This window comes from Harmonia axyridis, chromosome 1 (assembly GCF_914767665.1).
Source record: "Harmonia axyridis chromosome 1, icHarAxyr1.1, whole genome shotgun sequence".
NCBI lineage: Eukaryota > Metazoa > Arthropoda > Insecta > Coleoptera > Coccinellidae > Harmonia > Harmonia axyridis.
Window position 1 is genome coordinate 49,129,235 of NC_059501.1, and position 12,579 is coordinate 49,141,813.

The following is a 12,579-nucleotide window of genomic DNA, read 5'->3' on the forward strand; positions in this document are numbered from 1 at the left end:
CGAAATACACGATTGTTATCTGTGGAAATTTTAACATCAATCTATCAGATGATTCCAATGAAAATAAAATTATTTTCTTTGAGTTGCTAAAGTCCTATGGCTTGAGTGCCACTATAAAAACTCCTACAAGAGTGACACCAAAAAGCAGAACATGCATTGATAACATAATAACGAATGCAGTGCAGGGCACTTTTACAGTCTCTACAGTGTCTACAGCAATGTCCGATCACAATTTTGCACAGGTTATAAGTTTTAAATGTGAGAGCCCACAGAAATATATATACAAAAGAATGCTCCAACATGAGAGAATGGAGGATCTGAGGTATAGATTAGAACATATAGACTGGAACCCAATATACAACATAAATGAAAAGGATGTTAATCAACAGTAGAATTCCTTCATCAAACAATTTCAAAGTGCTTTCGAATATTCCTGTCCCATAAGAAAAATGTGCCTGAAAAGAAATAAAAACCTATCTTCATAGTGAGAAAATAAAGGAATGTAAAAAACGAGTGGATATATTGTATTTATGTAAAACAACATATAAAATACCAACAACTGAATATGATAAACTATTAATAGAAGAGAAGAGTCTAAAATATAAGAAACAAATAAAGACAGATAATAAAAATGAAAGTTTGTGGAATGCAGTTCGGGACATCAAAGGGCATACACCAGTAAATAGAATTGAATTTGAAGGAAACCCTTAAGAACTAGCAAACAAGTTCAACAACTACTTCTCTGCTATACCTGAAGATGTTGTGGGAAAAATGGGAAAGATATCATTTGAACACAAAATTCCACGGAACATTGACTATTTGGTGTTTAAGTCTGTGACAAAAAAGGATAGACATAGTTTCTATCCTGAAAAATAAGAACAGCTCAGGGAGTGATCACATTCATGTCAAATTAGTGAAGCAAACTTTTCAAAAAATAAGCAAACCTGTGACTTACATAGTAAATAATTTTTTAAAATATGGTGTGCTTCCAGATCAATTAAAGAAAGCAATAATAGTTCCTATCCACAAAAAGGGAGAAAAAGATATGTTGGAAAATTATAGACCCATAATCTTACTATCCGCTTTTTCTAAGATATTTGAAATGTGCATAAGCCAATAATTGCTTTGGAATTTTGGAAACTGCAAACTTTCTCAACAATTTTCACACGTATATCGAGATGGAATATTTATTATAACATGACACTGACAGTCGAATTGTTCACAGATACCACAGAAATATGGGACTTGAAATGTCAAAATAATCCGAAACACCCCGTATACTCGAAAACCGCGAGGAGAATCGAAGGTTTGGGATTTTTCCTGCGATCTCGAGACGATTTTTAGGAGGGTCTTATTCTTGTCATTTTTGCTCTAGATGGTCGCGTTTGGGCTGTGATTTTACGTTTAAAATTCGCCGAAATGCCACAAGCGTGTTTATATATTATCGATATATAGATATATATTTATAAACCAACTCTATATGATGATTATTAATATATATATATATATATATATATATATATATATATATATATATATATATATTTGTTAACCACCGTTTTCAAAAACGGGATAAAACCCTTGCCGGGCTGTCAGCCAAGGCAAGTGTTGCAGTGTATATATATATATATATATATATATATATATATATATATATATATATATACCGATCAGAGTGTGGAAAACAACAGACCTGACGTGGTGGTATGGGATAAAAAGAAAAATAGTGTCATAATCATAGACTTTGCGGTGCCTCTAGATCAAAATCTTGGGAAATCCTATAGAGAAAAAGTGGCAAAATACGAGACACTGGTAAGGCAAATGAAGATAATGTGGAATTTGCAGAGAGTGGAAATAAAACCTCTCATCATAAGCTGTAATGGGCTCATCCATAAGAAAACCGTGCAGCATCTACAGGAACTCCAGCTTCCCAACAATTCTATCTGTTGGATGCAGAAGGCCGTTGTACTGGGGACGGTTAACATGCTCCCACCCGGTTGATCCTATATAAGCATATATATATATATATATATATATATATATATATATATATATATATATATATATATATATATATTTAGATATATTGAATGAAATTTAAGGGTCTTTAGGCTCGGGTTTTGGGAGTAAATGATTGACTACTCTTTATTCTATGCCAAGCTTTCGCATTAATTTAATGCTTCTTCAGGGCTTTGAATGTGAAGTTTTACAAGGATAACATCTGCCACAAACGCTGTAACCAATAAAAACAAAAAGTTATACTTCGATTTCATAGGAATTCTCCAAAAACACGTCATCTAAATCTATTCTACAATTGAAAACTCTTCCGGTTGATAATCTTATTTATAAATTCACAATTTAGTAACCCTCATCTAAGATAGCACAATAATGTCATTTGTTATTTGTTTATATAGATATATATATATATTTTTTTTTCTCAGATTTTTAGGAATTTTTTCAATGTATCCTTGGGGCTAGGTAAAAACAGGATCTTTGTCCTATCCTTTTTTTTTTTTTTTTGCTCTTGGTGTTTGGTAGCTAAATTCTTTTTTTTTTCTATATAAAATGTAATATAAATATATATATAATATATTATATAATATATATAAATGCTCTGTTTTATTGAAGTAAGTCTACATATGTATACAAATACACAATTTATACTTTACAAGATTCACTTAACTACTTAATGAAAATTATGAATTTCTTCCACGCACTTATCCAATTACAATTTACCGACTTTTTTTTTTTTATGACTGAGACCGATGCCCTTAATAACCACGTGGCGCCAAGGCCAATATTTTACTTGAAACATGCAAGGTGAACACCGTGTCTCAAGGGGCGAGAGCAACGACGAACTAAACTATAACATTTTGGTGCCTGCGATTTTTTAACTGTTCCTGAGTAATTCTTGGATGCAGAATGTAAAAAAGTTCTCAGATTTTGTCTATCAGATCTAGTTTCTGAGATTTTTTAAAAAATTGTGTATATAATTTACGTTATAACTGTTATAATATATAATATTATTATTGACAGTTAAAAAAAAACAAAGACACATGGATTTAAGTATTTATTGCAAAAACTTAATTTACATTAGTCACTAATCACATAAAAATTTTCTTTTATACGATTTTCTAGAATGGAGTTTACTAGGGCAGTCTCGCTGAAGGCTCCAGCAGTAGTCCGCCATCATGTGGCTATCCCATCGTCCTTGATAACGATCTTCCATAGTTTTAATATCCTGGTGGAATCTTTCCCCCTGTTCTTCACTACAATCACCTAAGTTTTCTGGAAAACGATCTAGGTGGCTGTGGAGGTTGTGAACTTTTATACTCATGTTACAGCCGAGAATATTAAAATTTCAAAGCATAGTTTCCACTAATTCTACGTAATTCTCTGTTTTATGATTGCCAAGAAAATTTTGTACTACTTGAACAAATGAACTCCAAGCGTTAGATTCAGTCTCGTTCATTGATGTGGTGAATTGTGGATCTTTAACAAGTTGCCTTATTTGAGGACCATCAAATATACCAGCTTTTAGTTTTTCCGTGCTAATGCCAGGAAATTTACGTGACAAATACCCAAAACAATTTCCATCTCGATTTAAGGCCTTCACAAATTGCTTCATTAGGCCTAGCTTCATATGCAAGGGCGGAAGTAAGATTTTTTCTCTTGAAATCAAAGGTTCGTTGATCACGTTTTGTATTCATTGAATCATGACATCTCTTGAAGGCCAATTTTTGTTAACCCAGTGCTCATTTTTAGCTCTGCTGTCCCAAAGGCACAAAAAATAAGGATATTTTGTATAACCACTCTGCTGTCCAAGGAGGAAGTTAACCATTTTTAAATCAACACAAAATGACCACTGATGTTCTTCGTATTTAATTTTTCTCAAAACTAATGCTATTGTTTCATATTCTTCCTTCATGGTAGTAGAATGACCAATAGGAATTGAGCCATATTTGTTACCGTTATGTAAAAGAACACATTTTAAACTACGTTTTGAACTGTCAATAAAAAGGCGCCAATCATCTGGAGTGTATTCAGGCAAACCCATTTTTTCTAAGAGCCCTTTTATATTGTTACAGAATACCAAGTCATTTTCCTGAGTGAAAAAAGGCAGCAGATCCTTATCTCTTTTACGATAAAATGTAATATTAGTACCTCGATAAAGTAGATTTTTTTCTTTTAATCTGGATGCAAGTAATTCAGCGGATTTGATGTCCTTTATCAGAAAAAAATATATCATTTAACCTGTAACGTGTATCTCAAAAACTAGAGCTGATAGAAAAAATCTGGTGGCATTTTTGGAATCAGCACATTAAAAACATCTAAAATCAGATGTTTGATTTCTGGCACCAAATTTTTTTTTTCATTTTGTTGGCCTGTGTAATCAAATGATAATCAAAAAGTCATAACTTCTTATCTCCGTTCTTCTAGTATTCATATGAAACTTCGAACAAAATTTAAATTCCATTCCATCTGAAATTTCAAGAAAAAACATAGTTTCCTATAAAAAAATATGGTTATTCGCACTTTTTCCGGGTACAACCTTCGTATTTAAAAACAATTTGATAATGTAGTTCTAATGGAGTCCAATGGTACTGAGTCGAAAAAAAAATACCTTGACACAGAACTCTTCTTGATACCATTGAAAACTCCTTTTTTTTTTGAAGGTGCATTTTAGCTACCTACCTATTTGTATTTTCATAACTAGTTTAGAGCGTCTTTTTGATTTCCTCAATGAAATTGGCGCTTGGCAAATTTTACTACAAAAAGTGGTATCATAGAGAAAACATTTTTGTGTCGAAAATTATGTTTTGTTAACTGACTTTGCGCCCCTGCAATTTGGCTCCCCGACAAAATTTCCGGTATGCCGCTCTTGGCGGCGGCCCTGGGAACAATTCCAGACTCATCCTTTGGTAGACAAACCTTCTAGATATGTGGCTCTACCGTTTTAAAATGAAACAAACAAAAAATCAAAAAATATCTGATTTTATTAACCACCAATTAAATGATCCTAAAATTTCTTTCAAAAGTACAAATAATTTAAGAAAACACTTAGTCAATTCAAAGTCAAAATAAACATGTTATCAAAGATCATTATCTAAAATAAAATATTCACTCAATTAAATACTCAAATATTGTGAAGCTTCATAGATAGGTAGAACTTGTAGGCCTTTGAGGGTTCGGGTAAGTTAACACTTGAAGAGGTCTGAAAGTTTTGCTTTCGGTCACCTTATCAAGTTCGATACACATAATTTCAGTGATCTCGAAGAATTTTAACAGATTAGATTTTCTGGAAGATCTACAAATTGACTAAGACTTACAGAACAAAGACCTTCGTATTAACACTCAAGTACAATTAAACAGGTCATATATTATGTTCCTTCACGCTGAAGACATAACATTGAAATTGTATCCATACAAGAATCAGACCCGAGTCTCCTCGAGTCTGAATAACTTGTCAAATTTAATTTTCTATACTCCATTGCCTAGTAGACTGGAAACAATAATTGTAAAAGTTTTTGAAATATTGAGACAATTTATTCTTGGATAACCCACATTGGGATACCAGTTGTGAGGTCTGTTTAGACAATTGTTTGTGCAATGTTTTGTGGATTTTATTATAGAGGACTACCTTGTAAACTTGACTAGTGAGTAACATAATCTTTGTTTTAACTAAGCCTTTACTCACTTACAGGTAACGCAGGTTACCAATTAGTAATTTTGATAAATGAATTAATTATATACGAATTAAAATTTGTATTCCTTAATTAATATTGTGATGAATAAAGCACGAAATCATCAAAGTATCAGTCCTTTAGAACAAACATTTTGTTCCTCAAAGTCCAAATGGAAAAACTACAGTTTTAAAGGTTGAAATATAGTTACCGAGTGTAATAATTATTTTCTTCAGAGAAGACTGAAAAGTTTTTGGAGTGATACACTAAAAAAAACGTTAATTCATCCTTTGTCATCATGAATTTGTTTCATAAACTTTACGACAGAAGGAGTGAAAAATTATAGTTTATGATTATTAAAAAATCAGATTTGATAAAAAGCCAAATTTGATCATTTTGCGAATATATGAATGAATTAACTATAAAGGAACAATATAAAGTGAATCAAATCAACATCCACAATACCTTTCATGTTCCAGATAGATGTGTGACTTCCTGTTTGAATCCTATAATAACCATCGACTAGATCAGCTAAGCTTTCAGCTACCTCCAAGGAAGGACATGTGAAGAATAATATCTCTTGCGCACCGGCCACTTTCAGCTGCAACGTGGCTTTGGTGTGTTCATCACAATCACTGACTAGAGTTTGAATTGCCTGGATTTGGTCGAAGTCCGCTATTTTCGTTGTACCAATCGACTGAGATGTCGTGTGCGAGATACCTACTTCCGGCCCAATTACTAGTTCGACCGGTACTGACCAACTACTTCCCAGCTCAACCTTGAATTTCTCTTGATCGAACTGATAGTACACTTTAAGTATTGCCAAGAATTTCAACATGCACTCGTCTACACCAAGCCCGACATACTTTTTAAACTGAGCTTGTATATTTTTCCGCAACGATTTTGATTTCATCGTATTAAGTATTGTTTGAGGTACAAACTTATGCATACCCACTTCTTTTTCAATGTACTCAAAGTTTGATTTCTTATCTAAAGCTATTTGAGGCATGTCCTTGAAGTATTTTCTAATTTCTAGACAACAAAGCTGCACTGCCACTTCCTGGTCTAACCTCAAATGGGAATGCGAAAGGTAGTCTTGTCTGACCTGTAAATTAACAGATATTGAAGAATTGCTTTAGTGAAAATCACAACAGCGATAATCTCAAGAGTTATATCAAGTAACTATGATTTAGTGAGTGTATCTGTGATGATTCGAAAAGCTGTTGTTTTCAGGTACAGCAAGGACGGTGAGTTAATTCCTAGACGGTGACGGACAGTTCCAAGGATCGTCGAGATCGCGTGGAAGAGGACCAGAAGCTCGACGAGTACCAGAGGGGCCACAAGAACCGCACCCGACCGAGCTCTATCCTTTTGATATTTTGAATATCCGGGATAGAGTGAATGTTTCTCTTAGCAGGGAGTGAGAAACCCGGCTGCAAGGGGATATATTATAAAATATAATAATAATATATTATTTCACAAGATCGATTAAATTATAATAATTTTTTTAAAGTTTGCGATGGGCAATTGGAAAAGGAACATCGGGCTTTCCACGGCAAACATAACAACAGAGCAAAGCGCAATAAGGAAGGGTATTCTCCAAAATATTCCTTGAGACCATTATGGTTCTGCCTGGCGCTGAACCCCCTCCCTAAACAACCGAACGCTACTGAATAAAGAGGCAATAAAAATGCTTCCACCCTCTATCATCAGATGCACATGGATGATTTAAAAGTAATAATAAGCAATAAGAACCACTGGTCAAACAAGTGGAAAAGTTATCGAAAGATAGAGTAGTGCGTAGTGCGGAGAAGAATTTCGGACGAACCGATTACCCGTGCAAACGGACAGTGGATAGAAACAATGTCGGACGATCTTTACAAATACCTTGGATTGAAACAGGACCGATAAATCAACCATTAAAGAATGAAGCAAGAGTTTACAACTGAGTTCATAAAGAGAACCAGGCAAATTTCAAAAACGAACCTCAACCACAAGAACAAAATGAGAGCATGCATGTTCAATTCTAACATACTCTTTTGCTATAGTTTCATGGAGCCAAAAAGACAACTTGCAACGTAAAATGAGAATGTTGAATACAAAAGCAAACGAGAATCATCCAAAAGGCAGCATTGAAAGGACAGCACTGTCGATGGATAAAGGAGGCATGGGTCTGATGGACATCATGGAACTTGCTCTTGGGCAGATGAAAAGCCTACTAAAACAATAAAATGACCAAGCAAGTACATCAGAGGTCTTCAAAACATTGTGTGAAGCACAGGAATCATGACCTTCACATCGTTGCATAACCACCATACTTCACGAAGTATGGTGGTTATGCAACGATGTGAAGGTCATGATTCCTGTGCTTCACACAATGTTTGGCGGTGGTATGCTACCGCCAGACAACTCAAGAGAAACTTCGAAGACCGGGAGAGAAGTCCTTTCATGGAAGACATTTCAACGAATTGAACCAGGATCATGCCGATATTGAAGCGTGGAACTATTGGCTCCGCTCACATCAGGTGCAATGTATCCAGATATTAAAGCTATACAAGATCAGGAGACCTTAAGGAGAAACTACTGCAAATATATCATTAAGGATCCGACTATGAGTGACGATCGATGCCGATACGGGTGTCCAAAAAAACGTAACAATCCAACATATCACGATAGGATGTCAAATGTTTGCAGGAAATTATTGACAACTCCTTGTGGAATATCTTCCCTATTGCATCTTGTGAGAGACAAGAGGAGTTGTCAACCATATTGAGAGTAATACATACAGAAAAAGTGCCACACTAAAGGTACTGTCCGGTCCGAAAATTACACTAGAGAACGAAAGATATAAACTGTACTGGGATCTTACGGTTTTGACATCTGAAACAGTTCTTCCCTACATATCAGTTATTTTATTAGTCGATAAAGATGAGAAGACAACAATACTCATCGATTTAGCAATTCCAATTATCATTATTGTATGAACAACTGCGCAAAAAGAGGAAGAAAAAATTTCAAAATATAGAGACCTCGAGTTTCAGATAAAGCGCCAGTAGGAAATTGTCTCAACAAGAACAATCCTACTTATCATATCAACCACGGGATCAGTATGTAAAAATGTATAGATAAATATCAAGGAACTAGGAAGCTGTTCTTTTAGGTACAGCAAGAATTGTGAAAATTTTCTAGGAGGCAACAGACAGGGCCAAGGATCAGCGGATCTCGTGGCAGAGGAACAAAAAGCCGACGAGGACCAGAGGGACCACAAGGAATGGACGCGACCGAGCTCTATCCTTTTGATACTTTAAATATCCGGGATTGAGTGAATATTCTCTTTAGCATGGAGTGAGAAAGCCTACTGTGACAGGAGTTTTCTCTCCCACGCTGATGTCGGGAATGTACAGGGTGGGCAAATTTCGATGTTTTAGCACTACAACTTTTAAACCAGAGGAGATAGACAAAATCTGATACCCCATTCTCGGTCTCTTTTTCTGAGAAACTAACAAGGGTATTTTTCATTTTTGGCCACCTTCTTTTGTTTTCGAATTATAAGCGAAAATTGGAAAAACGCCGCGCCGTGCCGCTTAATATTTGTTTAAAAATCGCGCGTTTGACGAAAAAATAAATACACGTGATATCTTACTACACCCCCCCTCCCCCTTGTGATATTTTCGTGATTTTTATCAAACCCCTCCCCCCCCTTTCAAGCCTCACGTGATTAATGGACAACCCCTTACGGTCATCCAATTATTTTTTGTGATTTTTTTGTCAGTGACAGTGACTCTTTTGGGCGTCCACTGCGTTCGCTGTCTTCGGTGCTCATTTCACCACCTTCAAACTCAGCATACCAATCAATGATGGTTGATTTTCCTAGTGCAGACCTCGAAAACTTTTCATCAAGCCAAGATATTGCTTCAACTATATTTTTCCTTCAAAAAGCAATATTTTATCAGCACACGAATTTTATTTCCATATTTTTCAAATAACAAAAGTAGCTACATTCACAACGCAATATCTCACAAACTAAGAGCCCGTTCACATGACGAGCGGTTTACGCGCGGTTTGAAACCGCGCGTTTACAAGTACATGAATTTTCTTCGAAGCGTACACATGCCTCCGCGCGTTTTTATGGACCGCGCGTAGACCGCCCACTGCCACTTCAATTTTGCAACACGCGCTATAATATCTACGACTCTAGTTCTTTGTCGGATTTCTTCATTCCTTTTTCTGTCTCTAAGACAGACATTGAGCATAGTTCTTTCCATCGCTCTCTGCATCACCCTCAGCTGGTTTGCGCCGTTTGCGGTCTTCTTAGTTATTGCCATAGTTTCCAGGCCATATGTCGCTACCGGTAATATGCAGGCATCGAAAACTTTCCTTTTAAGGTTTATTGGGATGTCGTTATTCCTGAAAATATATTTCATCTTTCCAAAAGCCATCCAAGTTAGCCTGATTCTTCTTTTCATCTCTGCTGTTTGATTTTCTTTGCCGATTCTTATTGAGTGTCTTAAATATATATATTCTTCTACATTTTCAAGTTGTGTGCCGTCAATGTTTATGTGTTCTGTGGTGTTGTTGATAAGTTTGGTCTTCGAAACATTAATTTTCAAACCGACTTTATTCAGAGCATCAATAAGTTGTTTTAACATCTCGCTCAATTCCTGCATGTTGCTACTTATTAGGACGATGTCATCGGCAAAACGAAGATGATTTAAGTAGGATCAGTTTTAATTGATGAATAATAGAAACTATTCGATCTATAATTACCTATCAAAACTTAAAAACGTTTAATTCTCACCTAAATCTGATACTGAATCCAGTTTCAAACCAAAATGTAGAATTCAAACTGAATACGGGCCGTTACGGCAACGCGCGGTCACCGCTTGGCAACCGCGTTCCATGTGAACGGTATCCAATTATCCACCGCTCATTCAACCGCGCGTAGACCGCTTGTCATGTGAACGTGCTCTAATGGTCGGACTGCTGTCAAATTTTGACACCTATCGTTTGAAGGTTGGTACTAACTAAAAAACATATGGATTTAATACTAGCACCGCCATCTGTGCATCAGACCGGGGACTTTGCAATTGGCCCAAAAATCTATAGCTTAAAATTTATGATTTTTTCCTTTAATATTTTTCATTCTAGCGTTTCAAAAAAGCACTCAATTTGAAATATCGATTTCTTTTTGTATTAAGTCTAGCTCTTAACATGATTAATTTGATCATTATCGGAGAATGCGTTTCCTTAAAAAAGTGCCCGTATTTATTGAATACTTGACTCATAAAATTTTAGCGAAAGATCATTACCTCAAAATGCACACAAAGCACAGCTCAATTTTTTTATCGTGGGCCCTATAGATATTACATTCAACTTGATATTGAATCCTCCTAGGGATAATTCGTTGAGACACAACCAATTTGGGGAGTAATCTTTATAGTTGTTGGATAATCATTGAGTCTACTTCTACTCCAGAGTTGTGACGAGCACTAATCCCTTTTCAAGTGCTTCGATTACTAAGCAGTAAGCACTACAATCAAAAAGACTTTGATAGCTTTCGAAAGCACTAAGCACAATGGTTTGCCACAACTCTGTACTACTCTTATTACTAGGGATTTGCTTGCCGAGCTAGCTCATAGGCTTAACAATTTTGCTAGATCGCTAACATACTGCCGGCCTTGAAATTACTACATCTGAATCAAAATCAACATTATGAGTGTTCAGATGAGTTCATATCTTCGTCAATGAGAACCAAGCGAATTTTGCTTGATAGTCTTTTGAAAACACCACCGAATCCACTAATAAACCCTTTGCAATAAACAGAAGCGATATATATTATGCGAAATCATAAATTTGAAGACATGTAGAAGGATTAAGTATATGTAAATTTTAGCAATTTTTCAGTTTTTAATTTTTCACGATAAACCTCATGTGTTTTTTGTGTGAATAAGGGAATTATGTTTCCAACTAAATCTAGTCCAGTTTAAAATTATCTTAATCCTAAGAGCTAATTGTTATTGTTACCATAGAGAGAAACATAAAAAATGAGAATGAAATTTCCAGTAATACTATTTGTTTCATATTATGCCTTACCTGATCATAATAGAAATAAAACGTTACGTTATCCTTCTCACATAAATCCTGAAGACTGAATGGAAAATACCTCACCCGAAGTTCATACCTCCACTCCGAATTAGGATGTTTTTTTATGTATTTCTCGTATACCTGCTGCATTGTCATATCTTGATGTAACCAATACGACTGGAAAGAAATGAATGATCTATTTATTCATTCTCCTTTATGGTGTTTAATGGGTTTTACTCACTTCTTTGAAAGATATGCGACATAACCTCACCGCGTATAATTTTTTGTAATACCTTTCACCTACGGTAGATAGTCTATCGGTAACTATGGAAATTATACTTTTAATATCAATGGAGTCCCCACATTTTATTAGATTGAAGCCACCACTTGGAAAACAGACCTGCGAAAGATGAATCAATATTGTCAGGAATTCAGCTTTCGCCAATATCATAATATTATTATTATCATGTTATTATACACAAAAGATTAGTTAGAACTGTTATGTTTCATGTTTTTTATTTCGTAATGCCTAGACGCCAATTCTCGAGATTATGCAATTACAGCTTATAAGCCTGGTGAATAAAACTGAACTAAGTATCTGATCACTGCTTAATCGACTTTCATCTTGATATTTATTAAAAGTAAAATAACTTCCTTTCCGAAGACTTTATTAAACACAACTGCTGTTGATTTCTTCGGGCGAGTATGGATACTTGAGGATATTTAAGGAAACCGATATAAATAAGAATTTACTTGTCAAGATGAAAAAATTGTTGTGTTGGATGAATTCTGCGGGAATGTAGTTATATTC

General features: G+C 35.1%; 1 protein-coding gene across 7 annotated transcripts in view; it reads right to left on the reverse strand.

The window, feature by feature from the left end:
* The window catches only part of LOC123673246 (focal adhesion kinase 1-like), a 335,822-nt gene that overhangs the window by 246,593 nt on the left and 76,650 nt on the right, over positions 1-12,579 (reverse strand). For all 7 annotated transcript variants that reach the window (XM_045607738.1, XM_045607724.1, XM_045607753.1 and 4 more), the window contains exons 3-5: positions 12,010-12,168; positions 11,778-11,945; positions 6,150-6,789 (exon numbers count right to left, since the gene is read on the reverse strand). In XM_045607738.1, the coding sequence (XP_045463694.1) occupies positions 6,150-6,789; positions 11,778-11,945; positions 12,010-12,168 (967 nt within the window). The remainder of the gene's footprint in view (positions 1-6,149; positions 6,790-11,777; positions 11,946-12,009; positions 12,169-12,579) is intronic.